Source organism: Peromyscus californicus, unplaced genomic scaffold (assembly GCF_007827085.1).
Source record: "Peromyscus californicus insignis strain IS unplaced genomic scaffold, ASM782708v3 Scaffold_7__1_contigs__length_154581171, whole genome shotgun sequence".
Taxonomy (NCBI): Eukaryota; Metazoa; Chordata; class Mammalia; order Rodentia; family Cricetidae; genus Peromyscus; species Peromyscus californicus.
This window is the reverse complement of record NW_026294595.1, coordinates 80,085,193-80,110,949: the sequence shown is the minus strand read 5'-3', so window position 1 is coordinate 80,110,949 and position 25,757 is coordinate 80,085,193. Positions and strand designations below refer to the sequence as shown.

The 25,757-nt window shown below is 39.3% G+C and overlaps 2 protein-coding genes across 5 annotated transcripts in view; one reads left to right on the top strand and one right to left on the bottom strand.

The window, feature by feature from the left end:
• Window positions 1-2,764: 2,764 nt before the first annotated feature.
• Window positions 2,765-17,084, top strand: Eif3m (eukaryotic translation initiation factor 3 subunit M). The gene is made up of 11 exons (XM_052723922.1): window positions 2,765-2,897; window positions 4,844-4,976; window positions 5,859-5,997; window positions 6,423-6,546; window positions 6,849-6,943; window positions 8,959-9,042; window positions 9,823-9,922; window positions 10,734-10,815; window positions 15,288-15,431; window positions 16,412-16,472; window positions 16,883-17,084. Exons 1-11 carry the CDS (start codon window positions 2,856-2,858, stop codon window positions 17,001-17,003), a joined length of 1,125 nt encoding a protein of 374 aa, XP_052579882.1. The 5' UTR covers window positions 2,765-2,855; the 3' UTR covers window positions 17,004-17,084.
• Window positions 17,085-17,199: 115 nt separating this feature from the next.
• Ccdc73 (coiled-coil domain containing 73) overlaps window positions 17,200-25,757 on the bottom strand; it is a 126,567-nt gene continuing 118,009 nt past the window's right edge. For all 4 annotated transcript variants that reach the window (XM_052723917.1, XM_052723918.1, XM_052723919.1 and 1 more), the window contains 3 exons: window positions 23,736-25,208; window positions 21,582-21,715; window positions 17,200-17,609 (listed from right to left, as the gene is read on the bottom strand). In XM_052723917.1, coding sequence (XP_052579877.1) covers window positions 17,388-17,609; window positions 21,582-21,715; window positions 23,736-25,208 — 1,829 coding nt within the window. In that variant the 3' untranslated portion in view covers window positions 17,200-17,387. The remainder of the gene's footprint in view (window positions 17,610-21,581; window positions 21,716-23,735; window positions 25,209-25,757) is intronic.

Sequence of the window (25,757 nt, the reverse complement as noted above, 5' to 3'; positions counted from 1 at the left end):
AACTTGACACAAGTTAAAATTATCTGAAAGAAGGGAATCTTGATTAAGAAAATGCCTCCATAAGATCAGGCTGTAGGCAAGCCTGTAAGGCATATTCTTAATTACTGATTGATGTGGGAAGGGTCCAGCCCACTGTGGGTGGTGCCACTCCTGGGTTGGTAGTCCTGGGTTTTATAAAAAAGCATGCTGAGGCCTGGAGGTGGTGGCACATGCCTTTAATCCCAGCACTCAGGAGGCAGAGCCAGGTGGATTTCTGTGAGTTCGAGGCCAGCCTGGTCTACAGAGCAAGATCTAGGACAGGCACCAAAACTACACAGAGAAAACCTGTCTCAAAAAACACCGGAAAAAAAAAAAAAGCAGTCTGAGCAAGTCATGGGGAGCAAGCCAGTAAGCAGCACCCCTCCATGGCCTCTGTATCAGCTCCTGCCTCCAGGTTCCTGCCCCGTTTGAGTTCCTGCTCTGACTGCTTCCTTCAGTGATGGACAATGATGTGGAAGTATAAGCCAAATAAACCCTTTCCTCTCCAACTTACTTTGGGTCATGGGGTTTTGTCATAGCAATAGTATCCCTAATAAGTCAAGGACTCAGTTTACTGTTTAGTGATAGAGAGCTTGCCTATAGCACCCAAAGCCATGGGTTTGGTTCCATCACAGCAGCGTGAACAATAAATAAGTTGCAGGCCTTAATTTTGTTCCCTCTGGTGGCTCACAATACCTGCAACAGTGCCTGGTACATAATGATGTCAGAGAGGTTGGCACTTTTTTAATGAATAAATATCTAAAGCCTCAAGTAATTTGTCCCTACCCTTTCACGGCCTCCCTCTCGAGAGTCCCCTGAAGCCACATTCCTTTACTTCTCAAAGTCACAGTCTTTTTCTCTGAGAAGTCACAGAATAAGGGAAAGTGGTTCTAAAAAAAGGTGGGGGGAGTGGTAAGAAGGGGGATTGTAAATATTAAAATATTCAACAAAATCTATGTATTTTTAGAGAAAGATTTATTGATGAGTTCAAATGAAATATTGAAGAGAAAGCTGGCAACACTAAAGTTGAAAACAATTGGATCAACAAATTTTCATCTTGAATAGGAAAGAAACTGAAAGTAGGGTTGAAAAGTATTCATCTCAATGGGCATGGTGGCACACACCTTTAATCCCAGCACTAGGGAGGCAGAGGCAGGCGGATCTCTGTGAGTTCCAGGCCAGCCTGGTCTACAAAGTGAGTTCCAGGACAGCCAGAGCTGTTACACAGAGAAACTCTGTCTTGAAAACAAACAAAACAAAACAAAATGAAAACAAACAAACAAAAGAACAAATACCAAAAAAAAGGAAAGAAAGAAAAGTATAAATCTCAGAGAAAATGTCACCTTTCAAAATACAAAGCAAAGGTTACTGTGATGATGAGCAAGGATTGTGCTCAGCTTCAGTGCCCTGGCTTTGGCCTTAACTATTAACTAGTGTATCAATATTTTCACGGGACTATTGGGTATCTTCTCCCATCTACAATTCTGAGAATATTCTAGTATGTTTGGGCTCCTCATCTCCCTACTCCTCCCTCTTCCACCCTCTCCCTCCCCTCCCCTCCCTCTTTCCAACCAGCCTCCCTTCCTTTTCTTCCTGAGAGTGTATCTCCTCACTTTACTCTGTAGCCCAGTACTCCAGGGAGATTCTCTTAGTTTGCTTTCCACTGCTGATAAAACGTTGGCCAAAAACAACATGGAAGAAGGGTGTTTTCATCTTCTTGAGGCAGGAACTGGAAGGAAGGGACTAAAGCAGAGGTTTGTTGACTGACTTGCTCCTCATGGCTAGCTCAGCTTGCTTTTTAGTACAACTCAGGGCCATCTACCCAGGGTGGCACCATCCACAGTGACTGGGTCCTCCCACTCGCACATCAATCATTAATTTAGAAAATGCCTGACAGGCCATTTGATGGGGCATTTTCTCAACTGAGGATATCATGTGCCTATTCTCTGCCCATTTTTTCAGCCCATTTTTTTTTAATTGCATTTCCCCCTTATTGTTGTGTTTTCAGCGTTCTTTATATAATTGGTCCTCCATAGCTCCAAGTTCTGCATCCAGATTCAATCAACTGCAGACTAAAATATTCTAGGAAAATATCTGTCCTAGACTCTAGACTTTCTTGTCATTCCCTAGAAAACACAGTACAGAGAATTTACATCGTATTGGGTATTTTAAGCACCCTAGAGATGACTTAAAGTATACAGAAAGATGTGCAGAGGTAGTATACACACACTAAGTCCTTTTTACAGAAGGGTCTTGAGCACCCATAGATTTTGGCATCTTTGAAGGGGAGATCCTGGAATCAATCCCTAACAGATACTCAGTAACAGATACTGTGATATATTTTGTTCAGCTAAGTCCTTATTAAGTGGGAGCATTCTTTGAAAACAAGTCACCCTCAAGTAGCAAGGAACATTGCTTAGCAACTGGACCAGCAAACTGGGTTGAAGCATAACACAGAAAAACAAAACTTCCAAGGCTTTAAGGACAGGGGCCATCTGGAAGACTGTGGAGTCAGCAAGAGATCGCTAGGCTCTGGATGGCGTAGCCTAGGCAGGATGCGGTGGCTGCCTGGGGCAGAGCTTGACCCACAGCGGACAACTTAGCCCAGCCCACCTAAGTTTCCGGGGGGCGGGGTTTAGGGAGGAGCCCGCGCTGAGGTGAGGCGGAGCGCAGGACCAGACGTCCACGGGGAGGAAGTGGCGCTGTGGGCCCCGCCCACGAGGCCGGCCCTCTCTGGATGACCCGGAAGCGGTTGTGCGTAACGCCGCGGGGCCCCGCTCCCTTTTCCGGTCGGCGTGGTTCTCGAGCGGAGAGTCTTCCGCAGCCGGGCCTCCACCATGAGCGTCCCGGCCTTCATCGACATCAGCGAAGAAGACCAGGTGCACGCTGCGGGGCCCGCGGGGCGGCGGGGGTGGGGGACCTCCGGGACCGAGGCCGTGAGGCGGGGGCGCGCTCTCCCAGCCCGGGTCTCGGCGCGCGCGGCCGACGGTCGGGACGCAGGCCTGGGGGGCGGCGGGACACAGTCGAAGTCTCGGGTGCCGACCTAGAACTTTTAGGGAACGGCGTCTGAGGTTCGCAGGGTCGGCGTCAGCAGTCCGGGAAAAGCCACTCTGAGCTACCATCCAAATGCTTGTCTTAAGCGGCTTCGGTTTCCTCGTCCACCCGTGGTTTCTGTCCCCACAGTTCCACCTGTCAGCCCCACGTCTGCTGCGGGGCGTATGCACCTGGAGTGCCGTCCTGACACTTGGACGTTTACTAGTTGAGGTTTACTTCGGTGTACAGGACAGACGCTGCTCGTTTAACTCACAACAGAAGTTTAGTCGTTGCGATGACATTCTTTTAATTTTGTGTAGCCTAAGCTGATCTCTGAAGACGGTTCTCGTAGTCGTGTGTGTGTGTGTGTGTGTGTGTGTGTTCGTGTGTTCGCGATCCCCTCTGACAGAAACCTGAGGTTCCATGTGTTAAACAAGAACGGAAAGGGAGTTATGTACACATAGAAAGATGCAGAAGAAAGTAATTGATAGCAATGGAAGCGTGTTAACCAATAATTGGCTAATGTTTACCAAAAAGGTACTTCCCCCAGGGTCCGTGAATATTGTCGTTGGTCATATTGTACAGTACCATTTCTTATGTTACTGTTGGGTTATGCATGAATTTCATACTAGTGATTCCTTTCAGGCACAGAATTTGACTGCTTCACCATTATATTTGATAAAATTTCGTTTGACTGGAATTAATTGTCTTCGTTTTCCTTAATTTCTGTCGCATAACCACTTGTGGTCAGCAAGAATGATTCAAAAACATTAAGCTTGACTAATTCTTAGAAAAAAGTTTGTAAAGCAGGAAGTGAACAGAGCTATTTAGAAATCTTGATTGGATTATAAATTTGTATCATAAGGAAGAATTTTGAGGCAGGGTTTCTCTATGTAACAGCTCTTACTGTCCTGGAATGCGCTCTGTAGACCAGGCTGGCTTCAAACTCACAGAGATCTGCCTGCCTCTGCCTCCCGAGTGCTGGGATTAAAGGTGCAGGCCACCGGCCCATACCAACTTCTTATATGAGGTTACTATGTTATTTGGAAAAATAGTGCTCTCAGATCTATGTGTTTATTAGGTTTCTGAGGTAGCTAAACACATTTGTGGGAATAAAATGTTGGTTCTTTTGCTTTGTCCAGGCAGTTTGACACCTGTGCATTTTCTATTTTGTTTTGTTTTGTGAGGAGGGTTTCACTAAATAGCCTTGGCTGGCCTGGAACACAGAGATCCCCCTGCCTCTGTCTCAAGTGCAGAGACCACAGTTGTGCACCACTGCTCCCTACCACCTGTGCATTTTCTAGTGAAGTTCTTTCCTCTGCTGCTTTAGTTTTTTATTTTATTAGATTGAAAAATCATCTGCATTCATGTTTGACTACGTGAATATCAAACCATCAAAGAAAAAAATTACTAAAGATCATAATTAAGGAGTAAAGCAGGAAAGGTCCAAATGACTTACTTCAGTAATTAGTTGTTTTGATAGGACCCTAATCAGATTGACTTCTCTCTAGTCCTTATCCCTCTCAGTGGCAACCCTTGGGCTATATGAGAAAGCGTTTGCTTCTGGCTGGAAGTCTAGCAGGATGCAGGGGACAGGAAACTGAAGATGATCTTGGTGACATGTCTGCCTGGGCTCTGTAGGGAGAGTGAGAATCAACACAACTTGAAGACCATTAGTTAGCACTTGCATGTTACTTTGGAAGCGGGGCAGATGGGTTTGGTATTTTGTGTTTTGTCATGAGTCAATTTTACAAATGGACATAGAGATTTAGCAACCCTGTTTGATTCACAGGCAGCTGAACTTCGTGCTTATTTGAAATCAAAAGGAGCTGAGATCTCAGAAGAGAACTCAGAAGGTGGACTTCATGTAGATTTAGCTCAGATTATTGAAGCCTGTGATGTGTGTCTAAAGGAAGATGATAAAGGTTTGTTTTAATTCTTTCTACAAAATATTTCTTACTAGTCATAAAAGAACTTCTCTACTTAAAATTTTTCTTGTCAGTTGTATGCTTTTGTTTGAGACTTAAGATTTTTAAGCAGTGTGGAAGGGAAAGAATACAATCCAAATATAGGAAAATATTTTTTAAATTAAAGATTTTCAAGCAATTGTTTTTAATGTAATCTTTTCATATAATTTCAGTTTTTCCTGTTAGACCTGTAAAGTAAGCCATTTAGGGGAAACGTCTTAAATATGTATATCTGTGTTCTATACATACTAGATGTTGATGGTTTTGAAATGAACTAGAGGTTTGGATAGACATCAAAGAGAGCATTATTTCAAGTAATATGTAATTGTTAGGCTGCTCCCCATTTATTGAGATAGAGGTAGAATTTCTGTACTGTGAGTTCAGAAATCCTTGTTAAGCTTTAGAGATTAAACTTTGTGCAATTAATATCTGTAATACTTGAAAATTCACCAGCTAGAAATTTAACAGCCTTTCCTTTCTAAGTAATGCTCTACACGAGGTACAAAGTTTTCTTCAGTTGAGACACACTGGCCTAAAAATCCAGCAGGTAATTTCAACATGATTGGATATTATGCCAATAAAAATCATAAAAGAAAATAAATGAACATGTAAATCATCACCTGCTTTCTGAATGTTGGCTTTGCAATGGTGCTGGTGCAGTGTGAACTCATGGATGCTGTATATACTTACTGCTCCCCTGAAATCAAGTGTCTTCTCAAACTTTCACAGTAGCCAAACTGTATTTTTAGAGTGACTTTGTATTAGAACACTAGGAATAACATACTGAACTAGACGTGCTGCATGTTACCTCTGCTGATTGTGTTCTTGTTGCTCGTGTAGATGTTGAAAGTGTGATGAACAGTGTAGTATCCCTCCTCTTGATCCTGGAACCAGACAAGCAAGAAGCATTGATTGAAAGTCTGTGTGAAAAGTTGGTCAAGTTTCGGGAAGGTGAACGCCCGTCTCTAAGACTGCAATTGTAAGTTTAAGACTGCAAGAAGAGACTGGAGAGATGACTCCACAGAGGACCCAAGTTTGGTTCCTATTTCTCATGTCAGGCTGCTCACCTTCCAATAACTCCAGCTCCTGGGGATCCACTACTTCTGGCCTCTTCTGGTACCTGTGTGGGTGTACACGTGCATACACACACACACTTTGAAATAATAAAAAGCACTCAAAGGGCTGCTTGTATGTCATAAATTGTGACTGTTAAAAGTAGGAATTTTAAATTTTAACTGTCAGCGTTTTGTTAACATTGTTTTGGGCAGTCTCTTAACTTTCTGTGCCCCAATTCCCTCCTTTGTACTATGAAGTGATTGTTAGTGCTGCCTCGGGTTTGTTGTGAGAGCAGGTAACCTCAGTTAATACTTTTGATTGCTGACCTCAGACTTTGTTGTTAACCAGGCTCAGCAACCTTTTCCATGGGATGGATAAGAACACTCCTGTAAGATACACAGTGTACTGCAGCCTCATCAAGGTGGCAGCATCGTGTGGGGCCATCCAGTACATCCCAACTGAGCTGGATCAAGTGAGTGTCTTGTGGAGTGCGTGTTCTGTTTGTAGGAAATGTAGCTTACTTAGGTTGTAGCTAAGATAGTAGCAGCTCTGCATGTCCTAAACCATATCTCTGTTTCTTCTTTGGAGAAGTATGGGATGTAGTTTTTTGAGACAGGATCTTGTGTAGCCTAGGCTGGCCTCAAACTTGCTTTGTCGTTGTGGATGAGCTTGGAACCGATCATCTTGCCCACTGTGCCTTCTAAGTGTTTAAAACTGAACATTTGCTGCTCAGCTGTGTTAATAAGTTCTCTCCTTTCATAAATGTCATTGTAGGTGAGGAAGTGGATTTCTGACTGGAAGCTCACCACGGAAAAGAAACACACTCTCTTAAGACTACTTTACGAGGCACTCGTGGATTGTAAGAAAAGGTATTCAGAAGTACTGCACTGATATCTCCCCAGCTGTTTAAGTAGGTGGGGACATTCCTTGAAGACAAGTTGAGCCAGTAGTTTCCTTTGTTCTCTACAGTCACCAGAATTCTAGTTCTTAGATTGTAGCTACTAAGTTAAAAGATAATTACAAAGACTAACTGGGCCAGAGGCTGGAGATAGAGCATAATTAGTAAAGGGCTTGCATAAGTAAAGCCCTGACTTCCATACCCAGAAACACTTAAGCCAGATGTGGTGGTGTGTGCCTCTCATCCTGGCAGAGTAGTTTACTCCATGCTGGACTGCTTGTGACAACATTTTAACCAGTTGTCAGGAAAGCATTGAGAGAAAGTAGTTTCCTTCGAAGGCCATATGAGATGGAGTCTATGCAGACTGTAAGAGGACAGGTGTCTATCTCAGTGTTCGGGCTGTGGAGTCAGGCCTCTGGGGTGCAGACCTTGAGCTCACCACTTGGATGACCCTGAGTAGAACAGACTGCTTGGTGTGGCTGTAGTACTTAAAGTGGAAGCAGTGCTCCTCCTCCTCCTCACCTCAGGTCAGTAAGAACGTCACAGATGGGTTTTAAAGACTTCATTATTTAAAGCAAAACACTGGCTAATGCTGAATGTGACTATCTTTCCCTGTTACACTTTTCATTTTTAAGTTTTCCTTTAGGAATTGAGTTGATTTTTCCAACACGGTGGTTTTAGGTGATGGGTATGGTGATTGCCTATGAATGTCAGGTGCTGCTGGAGTTGATAATTCCTCTTCATTATTGCTTGCTTGGCTTCTAGTCTGTTGTGTATGGAAAAGAAATAATTGAATTCCAGAGCTACTCTCAGAGAAATCTAGATAGGTCAGTAGCATCTCCCAGGGCTACTGGACATGTCCTGGTGTTAGCTATTAGAATATACTTAACCACTGCTGAATACTTTCTCTTTTTAAAAAAATTTCACTGGTGTGTGTGTGTGTGTGTCTGTGTTTTATTTTTATGTGTAGGGATGTTTTGCCTGCATGTATGTCTGCACCATGTGCATGCCTACATTTTAAAGACTGATCCTAGTTAGCTAAGCCCTTATATGTCCTGCCATGCTGTGCATTTTAAATGGGGTATTTGAATTTTAATAAGAAAGACTTGTTTAGTTGAGCTGTACTAGATTGAATTATACTGTGGTTGTTAAAGCTGGAAGACATGGTGTGCCTGGGATGGAGCATAAGCTAATTAACTGTGAGTAGTACACAGGGTTTCTTAATGCTTTCCTTTGGCTTTTTATAATTAGAGTACTGTGTATAAGATGTTAAGTGTCGCATAACTATGTCTATATATATCTTTGAACTTAAGGCAAACGCAGTTCCTTCTGTGCTTCCCAGGTTGAATGCAGATAGGAAGGGAAAAATAATCTAGAAAAGGGGGCAAACCCTAATTTTTCTCAGCTTAGCAATAATTTCTGAACTGTCTGAAGAGTCACTAATTAAAGGAAGTAAGAAAGGGCAAAGGTAAATGCAGGTTAGGTTTGTTTTTTTGATTTTTTTTGAAGTACTGGGGCTAGAATCCAGAGTCTTTCACATACTTTGCAAGCACTCTACCACTGAGCTACATCCCCAGCCAGGATAAGCATTTTATAAGCATCCGAGTTAAATAAATGAGTTCAATTATTTTACCCTTTTCATATAGTAAGAATTGACCATCCACATCATTTTAAGGAGAATTAAACTGGAGGGCTATTTTAAGCAGTGATGTAAATGTGTGATGTTGGTGCAGCAGCCACATTGTCTTAAACAACCCGTCTTCTTGAGCTTTATACTCACCTCTTTTTTGCCTGGCAAGTCTTTTTGCCCTGCCGTTCTCACAGCAAAGACTAGAAGGGAAAGGGAGGTTGATTCTTTTGGAATCTCAGCTTACCTGTCATACCTTGAGAAAAGCCATCTGGGTCACTGTTTTATATATGCATAAGTATTTGTAGAGGATGACTGACTAACAAAATTCAGACTGTTGAAATGTTACTTTTTTTTAGTGATGCTGCATCAAAGGTCATGGTGGAATTGCTCGGGAGTTATACAGAAGACAATGCTTCCCAGGCTCGAGTTGATGCCCACAGGTAACATTGAGCATTGCTTGGGTGAGCACTTGCCAACAGCTAGGTGAGCTACAGAATTCAGTTCAACAGTTGACATAATCTCTGCAGCAGGCCAGAGCTAGTCCAGTAGCACATTGAGGGTTGATAATACATGTGAGATAGCCACTCGATATTTCCTGTACAGGCTTGAGCTGTTGTTAGCTAATAACTCACTCTGAGGTCAGTCTCTCTTAGTAAGGTATGTAGACTGGGAAAAGTTGGTTACTTTTCAAAATTAAGCCAGTCGCTAATGGGAAACTAAGGATTTTCATAATCCTAGATTTAGCATAACAGTGAGGCTAGAATTAGATTTTTATGAAATTTCCATAGAGGGTTATTTCGGCCCGTGGACTTGGACACAGCAGGAGCTGGCACACGGATGGAGAATGGCAAAGGTCTCTGCTTTAGAGTTAGATTATCAGTGTTTAAACTTTCTCCCCAGACCTTAATTTGTAATTTCGAGATGAGTATCTTGGTTTTCTGGGTATCTTTCATGATCTCTAACATGGCCGTGAGAACAGTCTGTTAGGTTGTTGTGAGGGTGAGTGAGATGCGACGCCTGTGAGCTCTTGCCATTGCATTACAGCTAACAAAGCACACCTCAGTAAAAAGATAGTGAGCTGTTGTAACTCAAATTTCTATCTTCTGCCGTCGTATATTGAATTCTTAGTTTACTGAATTAAATATATCTTATGATCTGTAAGGTAATCAGAGACAAACTAGGATTTCAAGGCCCAGCTTACTTTTTGTTTTCTTATCAAGGTGTATCGTGCGGGCACTGAAGGATCCAAATGCCTTTCTGTTTGACCATCTTCTTACTCTAAAGCCGGTCAAATTTTTGGAAGGCGAGCTTATCCATGATGTAAGTAGTTTGTCCTTTGGTGTGAATAGTGTCTTACATGCTGAAGCAGCAGTCCCTTTTTGTTTGGAATTCATGCGGGAGAGATCCTACCATCTGTTGGGAACAGACTAGTATTAGGATTAGGACCAGCTTTTTCTGTCTACTGAACAGTTTCTTTATCTTCTTCCTTGGTCTAGACAATTTGAACTTCGCAAATACACTTTTCTTTTTATTACTTAATATCACTGCCCCAAATTAAGATAAAAAACATGAATAGCCAGTCTTAGTCCCAGCCATTTAGGAGGCTGGAGCAAGAGAATCACAAGTTTTTGGGTTTTGTTTTGTTTTGTTTTGTTTTTTTGAGAAAGGGTTTCTCTGTGTAACAATCCTGGCTGTCCTGGAACTCGCTTTGTAGCCCAGGCTGTCCTGGAACTCACTGAGATCCGCCTGTCTCTGCCTCCCAAGTGCAGGGATTAAAGGCGTGTGCCACCACCGCACAGCTGAGGATCACAAGTTTAGGATCAGCATGAACTATATATAGCAAGACATTCTCTTAGAAACAAAACAGAAGAATCCATGTTTGTAGTTTTGAAGTACAGCTAATTTTTTTTTAATTGTTTTCCATTTGGGCTAGGTAGCTTAGAACTCAGTGTACTTCCCTATTTTTTATTTGTTTGTTTGTTTGTTTTTTAAATGAACTAGATGGGTGGTTGGGCAGTAAACTGGTAAAGACACACTAAACATGGAGAATTATTGTTAGAAGTCAGTGTCTTAAAATCTGAATGTACATCTAGCTTCTGTCTTGATACTATTTTGTCTCTTATCTCTATAGTTATTAACCATTTTTGTGAGTGCTAAATTGGCATCATATGTCAAGTTCTATCAGAATAATAAGGACTTCATTGATTCACTCGGTAAGTGTTTGATTTTGATTGGGTTGGTTTTTTGTTTGTTTCCCTGTTTGTTTTAAGGGAAAGACAGAAATGAGCATGAGTAATTACACGTGCCATAGAAGTACTTACTTTAAAAGCTGGTAAGGTTTGATGATGAAAGGCTAATGGTTAAGGTTGATTTTTTTAAAAAAATTGTTAGAATGCATGGTGATGTGTAAAAAATAATATAATTGCAGAATTGTATCAGATTTCTCCCCCCTTTTAATAAATAATATTCATATATGGTTGACTGCACTGCCAAGATGGATGTGTAGTGATATTTGCATAGTAGTAAAAGCTCTGAACTGTGGTGATATATTGTGTACCCTAATAAAATTTGCCTGAAGATCAGAGACAAAGGAAGAAGCCACTGCCATGTCTTACCTCTAAGACTCCTCAGCCTTCAGTTCCTGTCTCCTCCTGCCTTATATAACTTTCTCTATCCAGCCATATCACTTCTTGTTTCAACCTCTCTAGTGCTGGGATTAAAGGTGTGTGTGCTTCCAAAGCAAAGGCTTGGGATCTCAAGAGGTAGGATTAAAGGCGTGTGCCACCACTGCCTGGCACTGTTTCTCTCCTAGACTGAGTCAATCTCATGTAGTCCAGGGTGGCTTTGAACTCACAGAGATCCAGACAGATCTCTGCCTCCCGGGTGTTAGAATTAAAGGTGTGGGCCACCACTGCCTGGCCTCTATGTTTAATCTAGTGGCTTGTTCTGTCCTCTGATCTTCAGGCAGATTGTATTAGGGTGCACAATATATCACCACACTGAACTACATTTAGAAGACAGCATAAGAAATCTGATTTTATCTTTGATGTTTTTGTTTTGTTTTGTACTTTTATTAAAATTTTAGTTACTGGTGTGTTGGGGGGGGTATACATACATTTATGATGTCAGAAGACAACTTGGAGGAGTCCATTCTCCTACTGTGTGGGTCCCAGGTACCAAATGGGTTGTTAGACTTGATGGCAAGTGTCTTTCCTAGCCAAGCCATTTCCAGCCTTTGAACAGGTTTTAAATGTTGTAAAACTCACAGATTTTGGTTTTGTTTAAATGCTTCAGTCAACCGAAATAGCAATTAAAATACAGTAGAGGTTGATTTGTGTTTCATAATTAAAATTGAAAGATTAGCCTTATTGGTTATGTATCTGAGATGTAGAGACTGAAGAGGACTATTGGAATATATGACTAAACTCATTTTGTAGTTTGATTAACCTTAAACTTCCATTACCTGTACATTCTGTACAGCCATTGGTTTGGGGGAAGGTTGACTTATTTGAACATAAGGCATTTGAAATACACCAAGATTAAATAGATGGGTGAGTGTCTGTGTAGAATACTTTACCAGGTGCACTAGACCCAGAAAACCACATTCTGTCCCAGTTAATTTGCTTTGTGGCATGAAGCCATGTGATGGAATGTTAATGTCAGCAACCTCTTTATTTACGCACCAAGGCAAAAGGAGTAGTAATTAACACTTTGACACTCCCCCGTCCATGTGTAATTGACTGTTTCAAAGGAGCACTGGTTCATAAGCTATTGCATGCATTAAAACTGCGTTTTCTATATTGCAGCATTTTAAGACAAGGGTCAGTGACAATGCAGAAATTGCTCAATGATGCACATTTTTTTATTACTGCATTAAGGTTTTGACATATTAGTAATGAATAAATGTTTCCATAAAATTAGATTTTTTTATAACTTTAAAATTGAAATACGATGGAGAGCCCTGAGCCTTCCTCTAGGAAGGAAGCCCAGTTCATGAACCAAAGTGCTGCTGCCTTCAGATCTGTAACTCAAGCTTTACCTGTATAATAGTTTGCTTTTTCAGAACAGGAGTTCTAAAGGCTGTGTTTGGTTCCTTGTTTAAAAGTAATGACTATAAATTTGTTTTTTATAGATGGAAATAAATGATTTCATGCAATTCATTCCAGGGATCATCTTCATTCCTTGATACATTTCTTTTTGTTTACAGTAGGGGCCCCTGCACAAGAGCATCAGTAAACTATTTAAAGGGTATTTTTAGAGGCTAGAGAGATGTCTCAGTAGGTAAAGGTATGTGGTGTGCAAGCATGAGAACTGGGGTCAGATCCCAGCACCCATGTCAAAGCTAGGCGAGGCAGTCTGTGTCTGTTACCCTAGTGCTGGTCATGCATGGACAAACAGATCTCAAGGTCTGCAGACGAGGCAGTCTAGCTAAATGGTCAGATCCAGGTTCAGTGAGAGCCTTTTCCCAAGAAAGAAGGTGAAGGGATAGTGGAAGACAAGCTTCACTGACCTATTCCATAAGCACAGGTACCTGTGCATGCAGTTTTTAATCAGACCTTCAGAATTTGAATGTCTGTATTTTTTCATCCTCAGAGGACTGTGTTTATACACATAGAATTGAGAACGTGAGAATCTTTTAATACTTATTCTTTGATAGGAACAAATTCCTAACAGTTAATTTATTGTGCCAACTAGAAAACAAATTCCCTAATTTGCCTTTGGTTTTTTAATACCTTCAACTAGAAATCAGCTTTTTTACAGATACTTTAGGAGAAATGTTATTACATTTTAATGTCCGAGGTTTTATATGTATTTTTAGGTATTTATTATAGTGAAAATCAAGTTATAAGTAGTACATTCCACAGGTGGCATTAGATTGTCAAAACATTTTTTTTTTTTTAATTAACACTGACAACTTGGGCCAATCGTATCATTATCTTGTGTCAACCAAATTGCCCTAACATGTCCACATGTAATCTGGTGTTACCCAGTTGCTACCTTCTTTGCTTCAGAAAGTTAATCACCATCTGATTTGCATTTGTTAATTAGGGTTAATGTGCACTAATTAATTTTTTGATGCTTGTAGATTACCATTAAACTCAACAATACTTACTTGTGTACCTCATTCATTTGAGTTATGATGATCATGTTTTTTGTTGAATCTGTGCCAAATCGGAAGCCTGTATCGTAATTACAGCTAATTAACAGATGATCATGCCCTGTATTAACAGGCTTTCCTAATCTTTCATTAGTACATGAATGTTTTAACTGTCATTTTATTTGTGGATGCTTAAATAACTAACAGTATACTTGACATAGTTCTATTACTTTTTAAAACTTGTTTGGATAATACAGTACTGTCAAAACAAGTACATCACACTCTGCTATAATTTTGCTTAGGACCCGGTTAAAGCTTCAAAGAGCTAGCCAGGTGTGGTAGCGCACACCTTTACTCCTAGCACTTGGGATGCAGAGGCAGGCAGATCTCTGAATTCGAGGCCAGTCTGTTCTGCATAGTGAGTTCTAAGACAGTCAGGGCTATGTAGGGAGACCTTGTCTCAAAAAAAAAGAAAAAAAATCCAAAGAGCTTTAGAATTTGTAGATTATTTTGTGCTTCTACACTGTTTTATAAATGGTCTTAAATTCTCTGCCTACAACTTCCTTTGTAATTGTAAGTCAATTACTTGATCTCTTTTGGTTTGTTTTTAGATTTTTGTCTTTTTTTTTAAAGGAAAAAGAAAGCTAACTTGTTATGTTTACTTCTACTTCTAACAGTTTTTTGTGATCTGAATAATTAATAGTGTGTATCACTAGAGATTATAATACAAATACTAAATGATTTGTATAATTTTATCCTTTGGCCTTATCAAACATGCATATCTTCTAACAGTACAATTTAATACTGAGTATTAAATTTAATATTGTAAATGTTAAATGACAGTCTTGATTTGTAAATACTAAATCCAGAGGGACCAGAAGGGAAATGGCATATGAAAATATAACTTAAGATAGGTGTGGTGCACACCTTTAATTTCAGCACTCAGGAGGCAGAGGCAGGTGGATCTTTGAGTTCAAGGCCAGCCTGGTCTACAAAGCAAGTTCCAAGATAGCCAGGTCTACACTGAGAAACCCTGTCTGGAAAAAAAGAAAGTAAGAAGGAAGAAAATATAAATTGTTTAAGAGTTGTATGTGTGTGCGCAGTACTGGGAACCGATCTCAGGGCCCTTATAGTTGTCAGGCAAACACTATACCATCAAATATACACAGCTTATGTTCACTAAGAGCCCTTCATTTAAATAGCAGGATACTTTACTTATTTTCTAGTGCTAGTGACACAGAACCTGTTTAAATGAAGAGCTCTTGGTGAACATAAGCTTTAGGTAATTTAACTATGAAATGTGCTATATATATTTTCATCTCCTAAAAACTATAAAAATATCCAAAACCTTTAGAGCCTTAAAATAGTATTAGTAGCCCATGCTTGACTTTAGACCTAATCACCTGTATTCTGTTATTCATTACTATAAGATAATATAGTTTAGGAAAAATCAGTACTCTAGTGCCAAATGTAACTTGTCAGGTGTGCTCTGTGTAAGTGCTCACATAGAGTGACAACTCTCTCTTCGGTGGGATTGTGCAAACCTTTGTATGGACACTCAACAGGGTTCACTGTTCTGTTATTCAGGCCTGTTACATGAACAAAATATGGCAAAAATGAGACTCCTCACTTTCATGGGAATGGCAGTGGAAAATAAAGAGATTTCTTTTGATACAATGCAGCAAGAACTACAGATTGGAGCTGATGATGTGGAAGCCTTTGTTATTGACGGTAAGGCAATAAAACATTCTCTTTGCTTTCTAGAATATCTATGATGTGGATCCTAAGATTTGTATCTTGAAATGAGCGTTATGCTAACAAGGCTGGGTTGTTTGGTAGTAGGTATATTTGTTTAGCATGTAATCATATTTATTTATAGTAGAATGAAAAGTCTGAATATATAAATTATGGCTTTAGGCTTTTGTCCTGTTTTCCAAAATCTCAACAGTATGCTATGTATGGTGCTTAGAAGCAGGGATGTTTCCTGTTCAGATGCATGCTCATAATCCTAACACTTTGGAGGCTGAGGCAGAAGGACTACCACAAGTCAGCCAGGAGTACCTAACAAGACTGTCTCAAAACAAAAACAACAGACATTTTAGCCCACACCTTCCTATAGGCTGACAGCAATGGAAGTTATATGTGATCATAAGGATTAATACAAATAGAATGACATAACTGTTAACCAGGAATATTTTTCCAAGCTTTTTAATTTTGCAAGTTGGAAAGATTGTACAGTTAATAAAATATATACAACTGTTGCCTTGGTTTCTAATAATCGAAGTCTCCAGTAGTCATCTAAAGAAGTAATACCTTAGTTGAAGGCTAATCCTCCCCATGAGTAATTGTAGAACAGAATAGAATTCTTTGTTTTGACGGGGTCAGAACTGTGGCCCAGGCTGGCCTTAAACTCAAGACAACTCTTCTATCTCAGTCTCCCAAGGGCTGAGATTATAAGTGTGAGCCACTATACCTGCCTTTTGCACTAGAGTTCTCAGTAAAAACATTTTAACACTGAGTAGTTTGCTTCAGCATTCATCAGACACTGCAGGGGTCTTCCTCCTGGTTACATTTTCTGTATTAGATTCAAAGAACTGATTTTTTTAAAATAATGTTACTACAAATGCAGAATTTTATTCTGGCCAACTGATCATACCTTAGCTGTTTTTCGTTAGAAATCTGTATAACTAACATGTAAAAACCTCTTTCAGCTGTAAGAACTAAAATGGTCTACTGCAAAATTGACCAGACCCAGAGAAAAGTAGTTGTCAGGTAAGAGCTGTTAATACTTTTAGTTTGTTCTGATTATTTCACTTCAATGTTTAGAGAACCAAGGTAGCGTCCTTACCAGTTGGCTGTAGTTAAACAGGGGCTGTTTATCATAATTTTATTAAGGTTCAGACCGAATGTGATTAGCTTATTTAATGAAAGAGTCCTATTTTCCAGCACATTTCATTTAATGGCTAAGCACTGGCTAGAATACTAATGACTTGGTATCTGCTTTATAGTTGTTGAAGATCAATATGGTAAAAGAGTTTCTAAAAATAAACACCTAATGCTTAAATTCTCCTTTAACTTTAATTGATATTTAATTTTGATTTGAGAAAGATTCAACTGTGTGGTGTTTTAAATGACCACTCAACAGTTAAAAGGTTGACTAATACTTTGTTCTTAATTTTTAGTCACAGCACACATCGGACATTCGGAAAACAGCAGTGGCAACAGCTGTACGACACTCTTAATGCCTGGAAACAAAACTTGAACAAAGTGAAAAATAGCCTTTTGAGTCTTTCAGATACCTGAGTTTTTATGCAGATAATTTTGTTCTTTCTTTGAGGAAAAAAAGTTCTACATCATAGTAAAACATTATCAACTAAAATTTGACTAGTCTGGCCATTTATTTTCTCAGTTTTAAGGAATATCACAAACTCTAGAAAACAAAGTAATGTTCAAAAAGGGCCAGTTTGTCTTAATCATAATATTTTTCTGTAAAGAAAGGAACTAACAAACAGTACTTTGAAGGAAATATATAAGGGAGATAAACGTTAAGGGCCTGGATGCTAACAGCAACCTCTGCAGATACACGATGGGGTCTTCATAACACTAGGAGAAGCTAGCTGTGAAAGGTACATGAACAGTCTTTCACCCGAGCACACCAGTTTGACTACTGAACACATTGATCAACATTTAGTCGCTTATTTTTTCCAGCATCTCTTCTGCTTTTCTTTTTTTGGGCTGGTTGTCATTTTCTAAGCTTAGTAACTTTTCAATTTCAGTTAGTCGGTTTATCATAAGGCTCTGCCAGTCAGTGTTTCCAGGAGAAAAGGTAAGTAGATCAAGAGTGTCTGTAACCTCCTTTGCCTGGGAATGACTTTGTTGCACAGTTGAAATCCGAGGCTCTGCTTTCACCTAGGAAAGACCATGTTTATTTTACCAACAGAATTACCATACAAATGACAATAAAGAGAATCCAGAACGCCTGCAATTAGGATTGTAGAATAAAGCTGTCTCATGGTGGGCTCAGAATTACTGTAGGTATTTGGCAGCAGCGGCCCCTAATGTGAATCTCAGGCTTATGTAGTAGCTCTTCAAACACTTGTGTGTCCCAGGGGATACCACAAATGTTTTCTGAAAGGTCTTGGGCTTATGATGAAATAAATTTAAAACTATGCAGATAACTGTCAGTTTGTCTTCCACACCCTCCCTTCCCAAAAATGTCTGTTTGGTAACTTCTGTCAAAGTGGGAGAAGATTAGAAATTTAAACATGTCAACTCTAAAAACAAAAGGTCTTTTCTGTCGGGCTCCTGAGACTGTTGAAAACAGCAGGAAGGAACACTGAGGCAGAAGAGGCATGCTTTCAAGGTACTACACTAAATCTGAACGCTGGAGTCAAAAAACAGCTTAATCATTTTAAGAGATTATTTTTTTCTGATGGAATACTAGAAAACAGGAATATGAAGAAACTAAATATCGTTATTTCATTACCCAGGAAGACATGCCAGTATTGTGGTATTGGCTGCTAGTCTTTTTCTAAGTGTTCTCAATTATTCTACATAATCATCTATCCTGGCTTTCCTGTGAGACTTTCCTGGGTCTTGAATTTTTTTCATAAACAATGTGCAAAGGAGCTTCAAAAACAGTACCTTTTATGAATGTGTGATTTAACTATCACATGTTAAATATTGACTTTGTTTCCACTTTATCCCTATCAAATAAATTTGAAGTGGTTTCATGGGGGAAAAAAATTGGTCCTCAGATATGATTCCAATTTTTTTTTTTTTTAAGAGAAAATTAGATAGCTTTAGGATGATGGTTACTGTGTTTTTGGTGTGAGGGATTTACATGTATATTTTGTAAATACAAAATAATTTACATTAAAATCCTGAGATCTCAATCTAATAGTAAACATTTTTATATAAATCTGAGGTTTAGCTCTTTTTAAGATTTAGATCATAGTAGTTTATAGTGGAAACAGTTACTTCCTTCTGGTCTTAGAAATAAAGAGGAACAGGTGGTGGTGGCACATGCCTTTAATCCTAGCACTCGGGAGGCAAGGGCAGGCGGATCAGTGAATTTGAGGCCAGCCTGGTCTACAGAGTGAGTTTCGGGACAACCAGGGCTATACACAGAGAAACCCTGTCTTGAAAAAAAAAAAAAAACAACAAAAAAGTACCATCATATTCCATACCTCGTAATTTAGTATCGAGTAAGCCACTTAAATTGTAAGGAAATGATCATTTGTCACAAAAAGTGGGCTCTGTTATCTTTTGTTCATTTATTCTTGTGAAGATCTTTGAGGTGCCTGACATTAAAATCTACTTTTGGTAAGCATGGCATGTTTGTAACGTTTCATTCTAATGGAGAGTAATGAATTTTTAAATGAGTTTAGTGTTTGGAATCTAACCAAAGTTCCCCTGAGAATTGCTATATTGTGTAAATTCGTTCCCTAGTCCCCTCAGAGTTTGGAACCAAGGCTCTGAGTAAGTCCTATTTAACTTTTCTGGGCCTTGGTTTTCCCATTAGCTTCTTAGGGATTTTAGACACTATTTGGTGAAGTTAGAATTTGGCATGGAATTCAAATGTATATAAGTATATACATCTGATAATGTCTGCTATGTTTGTTCAACATAGGTAGCTCAGGCCCAAATTGGAAACTAAAGACCCCACCACCACCACCACCACCACCACACACACACACACACACAGATACTAGTGAGGGTAGGGGAAGTAGAAAAAATCTTGCTCTAACTGAAGGAAAGTAAGACTCATCTGTATGATTTAGTGTTCTTATTTTGCCACCAAAATACTTGATTCATTTGGTATCCAAGCACAAATTAGCAATTTCCTAAAATCCCACTTCTTTGACTTTTCTTGATCAGAAAAGGGCGGACATTAAGTCTTCTCACATGGGAGGGGTGGGAACAGAGACTGGCCATAGTGACAGGAGACTGACTGCAGATCACATTTGACTTAGCCAACATGGCCTCTGCAGCCCACTGCAGTGATTTCAGTTCCAGCTGTCACAGATGTTGGCAGTTTTCCGTGTTCCTGACTTTTTAGAATCCACCACTTCCCGCTTCCTCTTTCCACCTCGTGTATTTCCCCTAACTTGCCACAAGACCTGTGGGACTGGATGTGTAAAGTCAGTAGCTTTGCTTATTTGGGGCCCTTGCCGTCTTCACTTCTGAATACAGTTAAGATTGCAGCAGACTCTTCACCTAACTCAGAACAAGTACAGAGCACCCCCCTGTAGCTGTGGAGAAACTGGATTGACACCTAAATGTACAGAACTGGTGAGGGAAACAGAAATATAATGAAAATTGAATTACTCTTTCCTGGCTGTTAGTCCTTATCATATCACCGTCATGTATGACAGATTGGTGAACTTTCTGTAAAGCACCAGGTAAGTGCTTTGACTTTGCAGGCCAGATTGTCGTGATCTACAGGCTTTATAAAGGTGTGAGCGTGGCCTTGTTTCTATACCATTTTCCTTACCCTTTAAGGGAGGTGTATTCTAAAAGTTGTGGTTTGTTCCAGAAGATCTACCTCTGATTTTTTTTCCTACGTTATGTGATAACTGATAATAAGTTTAGAGGGATAATGACGTTTAGTATACCACTTTACACAGGAAGTTTGATTTACATGCTCCAATAAACCAAACCTTTTTTCTGTTATGAAAAGTTGAGAAAAACAACATTGGACTGAGCTAGGGCATGTCCACCATAGAGAATTATATCTAAATGATTTTGGAAAAAATATTTCACATTTGTGTTATTTCATCTGTAAAATAGAAAAAAAGTATTTACAGGATGTGTGATAAACATGTTTCTTTGAAAATTATAAAATCTATAAATGCAGATCCTGAGAAATATTAACTGCAGGGAAGACATTAGGTATCAGACACAAAGAACTTAGAGATTAACTACAAAAATGGGTTTTCAAGGGATATGATGTTTCTGTTGGACCCTTAAAATGCTGGAGGGGAGACTAGGCAGACCACGTTAAGATCTGGCCTCACATCGTAGTGTCCAGCTCTGACCAAAGCTTGCTTTCTACTTTGATTATGACTTACCTAGATGAGAAGTCAGGCTTCCTCATGCCAAGTTCACTACTGTGAGAAGAGTTGTGTTTTATTTGAGATTTCTCCCATTTAAAAAAGGAAATGAGCTACATGGCTGAAAACTGTCGGATGTTAGAATGAAGCTTTGTAGTGTGAAGGAATTGTTTAGTGCCTCTAAATGCTCAAGATCTGCAGAATGTGTTGCTATGGTAGTCTTGTGAGTGGCATTGCTTACCTTTATCAGTTACCACCAGTACTGGACAGGATTTGTTTTGTTTTGTTGGTAAAGACTTTGAACAACACAGGCTTGTTGGGTAAAGTTCTATACACTAAGATATAAAGAACTTTAACCAAACAACTTGTCAGCTATAGTTAGTTTTTCTTCTTACATTGAATGGGCTCCTAGAAGCCATATGATCTCTACAAATGCTGTTTAATGCATACATCTTATCATTGCATTATGGAGATTTTATCCTTCCATACACTTCCAAAAATAATACAAATTAATCAGTCTGATAGCTTATTAATAAAAAATTTTGGATGTTCAAATCTATTTCTAAGCTGAGGTGACAGAGAGGAGTACATAAGATGATGCCTCAGTCCCCTAAACAGGCTGGATTGTATCTACTTGATTTATACACTGTGACTTTTTCCTGCTGTTTTCTATCAGCCTTAATTGTGAAAAATGGTGCCATGTTGCCCTCTTGATATTATTCTGGAGATCAGTTAGGGCTTATAGTATCCAGATGCATCCAGTGCTACACATATCTGCAGAATTAGCTCACTGAGGTCTGCTCAGCAATATTTTTAATTGACTTACATGTTCTGTGGGAAAAGAAGAATCATAAAACGTCTTTGCAGTTGCATTCCTCTCTTCACGGGGCTGTCCCTTAGGGCCTGGATGGATACTCCAGTTACTCACAGTGTCAGCAGCTCTGCTAATGCTGGTAGTATCTGATTGACAAACAGGAAATGACAACTGAACTGTATTCTTAATGACTGAACTTTCTGATCTTATGTTTTTGTGTTTAAAAGCCAACAATTTCCTTGTCAGTTTGGATATTACCGTTTCCTAGACTTTCCTCTTGGGCATTTCATTTCAGAAAACAAGATTGTATTATTGCTGTTTCCTAAATCATTAAGAAGGGTAAGATGGTATAAATACTTTCTTAAACACAAACATACAAAATGTTCTCATTTCCTGGTTACCACTGCATTACCCCCCCACACAAATATTTATCTAATGACCATTTTACAAATTCATATTAGTGGGGAGGACTAAACAAAATAAACACCAGAATTTACAAACTATATTGAAGAAAATGCCACAAAGGGCTGTGCAGCAGGGATTGTTGGGCTTAATAGCAAAAATTGCTTAAAAGTCTTAAAAGACAAGTTTTGTGAGAATACAATTTCAGTTTTGGAATTTTTAGATGTCTCTCATGCCACTGAAATGTGCCGAGAAAATGATGACTGTTACAGCAGCCCCTAAAGCTATGCTTAACATTAAAACTGCAGTTTGGGAAATGAAGCTATACAGTATTTTGGTGTTTTTTATTTTTCCCACATCGGTGGTGCAAGTAAACAAGGTATATTTTGTACTTTGTTTGTAAGCCCCTACTGTTCTTAAGTTTTTCTCAATTTTCTTTTTGAACGAAGCCTATTACGTCTAGACTACATAAAGCATTCCTTGTAACCTGCATTTCTTCAATGTGTTAAATCCACAAAGTTCCTTTAAAATCTAGTTAGCAAGGCATGGTGGTACAGATCTGTAATCTGAGTACTCTAACCCCAGTTCTAGAGAGGCCAAAGCAGGAAGATGATCAGTTTAATGCCAGGAAGACTGCCCAAGAAATCTTAAGAATGCCTTAACCTCAACAACTTTGACTATGAGATTACTATTAGCAGAGTAAGCATACTTTCTTCATATCTATCACTAACCATCGATTTGATATATTTAATTTACAGCTGCATGGTACCTATTCATATGGAATTTTTTGAATGTATGACATTGCATGTGAATGCATGTTTGCATGTGTGTACATGTGTGTGGCAGAGGCCAACATCAGATGTCTTCCTCATTCACTCCACCTTATTATATGTGGAACCCAAAACTGGCCCTATTCAGCTAATCTGGCTAGCCAGCTGCCTCCAAGGATGCCCTGGCTGCTTCCCTGCTGTGATTCAAGAGGGCTGACACACCCACTGTTGGGGTGCTGAAGACCAGATACTGGTCCTTCCTTTCACATGGCAAGTGCTTTTACCAGCGGCCTCCACAGTCCAATGTGGAGTACATTTTTAAATATCTGTAGTAAAAGTAAAACAAGGATCACCGCCAAACATCCACATCTCTCTACCAAATCCTGTGTTTCACCAAGTTATTATTTTGTTTCCTGGAGTTATTTTTAAAGGTTATTCTGTCATTCATGTGCTACTTTAAGAAGAAAATAGACCCTCTACTCTCTACAGTAACGTGAATATAACATAGGTACCTACTCATTAAAGGGTTAAGTGCTTCAAGCAATAAATAGAAAAGCCAATGGTGTGATATACATTCCTTTGTTCCACTTTTGCCAATAAAATGAAAAACAAGTTGAATTTGTGGTGCTGGTGAAGGAGCAGGTACAAAAAGAAAATCAGGGAGAGAGAAAAGACCAATTTACTTAGAGAAAGAGAGACTGACTAGGAAGTTATTCCTAGCCCTGTTGGTGGTGGTGCCGTACTTTGACGATGAGAAACAACACTTCTAAATGTGACTGGTGACAGACTGATACTACTACTGAGACTTAGGTTAAAAATAACTCATCTAAATAAAACATTCTATTTATGTGTGTACTAAATTATGCTTGGGTAGATTTTTATACACACAAACACACACATATATTCTTTTTCACTTTAAACAAATCCGGAGACTCTTTGTCCAGAACAGTTAAGTAATAGGAAAAAAAATTCAAGTGTGGTCATGTTTTCTTACCTGGCTCACTATTTTTTCTGGTGTCATCCAGACCAACATTTTCACAAAAAGTCACTTGAGTAATCACTTTGCTTTCTGGACCTACTGGTCTCTCCTTCAGCAACAAAGGAAAGCTGGAAGGTGAAGTACCCACTGTTTTAATTTGATTTATTTTTGACCAAGGACTGGGGGCTACAAACTTCATATATCCTGGACTTTTCTTGAGTTTTTTATCTGGAGTGGGAAGATCAAAGGCCGACCTTGCACTTGTGTTTACTGAATCTGCAGATGGTGTTACATGAGACAAATGCGATTCTTCCAACTGACCTTCACTGAATGTTCCTTCTGACAGGATGTCATGTAATGCCTCTGCTTTCTCTCTATTATTTAGCAACATGCACTGTCTTTCCTTAACATCTTCCAAGGAAAAGAGACCACTTTTTGTAGTTTCAGTTATCTGATTCTCAGTGGAAAGCTGTTTTTCTGTGGAAGTTGTCATGGGAACTACAGATTTGAAATCTTTGGCTTGTGAAGCATGATTGTCCCCTTGGTTAACCTGAAAGTTTGAGATGGTCACACTGCTTTCTGAAGATCCCAAGTGGTTCTTAAATGGACTGTTTTGTATATTATTCATAGTTTTCCTTATAGTTCTTTCTGCAGGACTTGAGGCAGATTTCACCAGTGTTGGCATAGTATTAATACTGTTTTCTGAATTCTTAAGTCCTTTGAAAGTATCAGCAGAGACAGCAGATGGACAGGGCGGGCCGATCCCCATGGCATAGGCAACAGTTGCTCCAGGCTTCTGGGCAGCCTTACTAGCTTGCTGATAACAGGAAAAGGGTACTACGCTGCACTCACTCTCTTCACTTAAGGTTTGCTGTATTTTTTGGTACTTACCATCTAACATAACATTACTTGAATCCTGTGAGCCATGTTTCTTACGCTGATCAAGATTTAGTTTTATATCTAGAAATGAATCTAACCCTGCTTTGGTTTGGTCATGATTTGTAATTTCCTTCTCTGTAGCATTTTCCAGATCTGCTGGAAGCAATTTGAAATGCTGTTTGAATGGCTTGCTTTCAGAAACATCTGTGTTACAGTTTCTTTTGTGGGCCATCTCATTTGAAATACCATTAAGGGGTGCTTTGTTACTTCGAGTCTCCAGAGGTACATCTACACCATTGTGGAGAAGGCCTAATCCATCAATTCCTTCTAGGCATATCTTCTCTGTTTCTAGTGATTCATCTACTACTAAAAAGAAATTGTTCAGGGATTTAAATTCTGAACATCCATTGTCTTTTTCCAAGCACACCTTGTCTTTTACTTCTACAGTAACTGATTTTCTACAGTCAGTAACAGTCAAGGTTTGTTCCTGATCAGTTACATCTCTATCTAGGCAAAGGGCTTTGCTTGGGGACATTCCACTTTGGTGTCCATCTTGAGATACCACAGTAGTAGTTTTGCTTTTGGCACTAATTTCAAAAGGCTGTAAATCTGTCATGAAGAGGACACAGTAAATTGTTATCATTTTAGTAAAGCCTGTTTATAACGTGTCACCTACATTTTGTGAAGACATATTTAGCCTTAAATGGTCTACTGGACATTAATCATACAAAGATGACATCACTTTTATTCAAATTTTGAGTTCCTGTACTAAAGCAAGTATATATTTGGATGTTAAATTCTTGACTCTGCCCTGAAACTTGTTAGTTCACAATAGCAAAATCACTTAGGTTTAAAAAGGCAAGAAGCATGAGGTATTACCCAGTGGGGAAGCAGCATAAAGTATTTACACAATGGTTTTTACTTTTCCTGTAGTTTCCTTAGGGGCACAAAGTACAATCCTATATGAACACATAACTGATAAAAATTAATGTATATCCTCACCTCCATTACAACCAGGTCTAACATTCAGAAGTTGATAGTTAGCTTGTTCATGTTTGACAATCATCTTGGTTTTTTTTTGTTATTTATTACCCTGTAAGTATTTTTAAATTCTGGAATAATTTTGGGCCAATTCACAGAATGTCTACTTAAGACAAT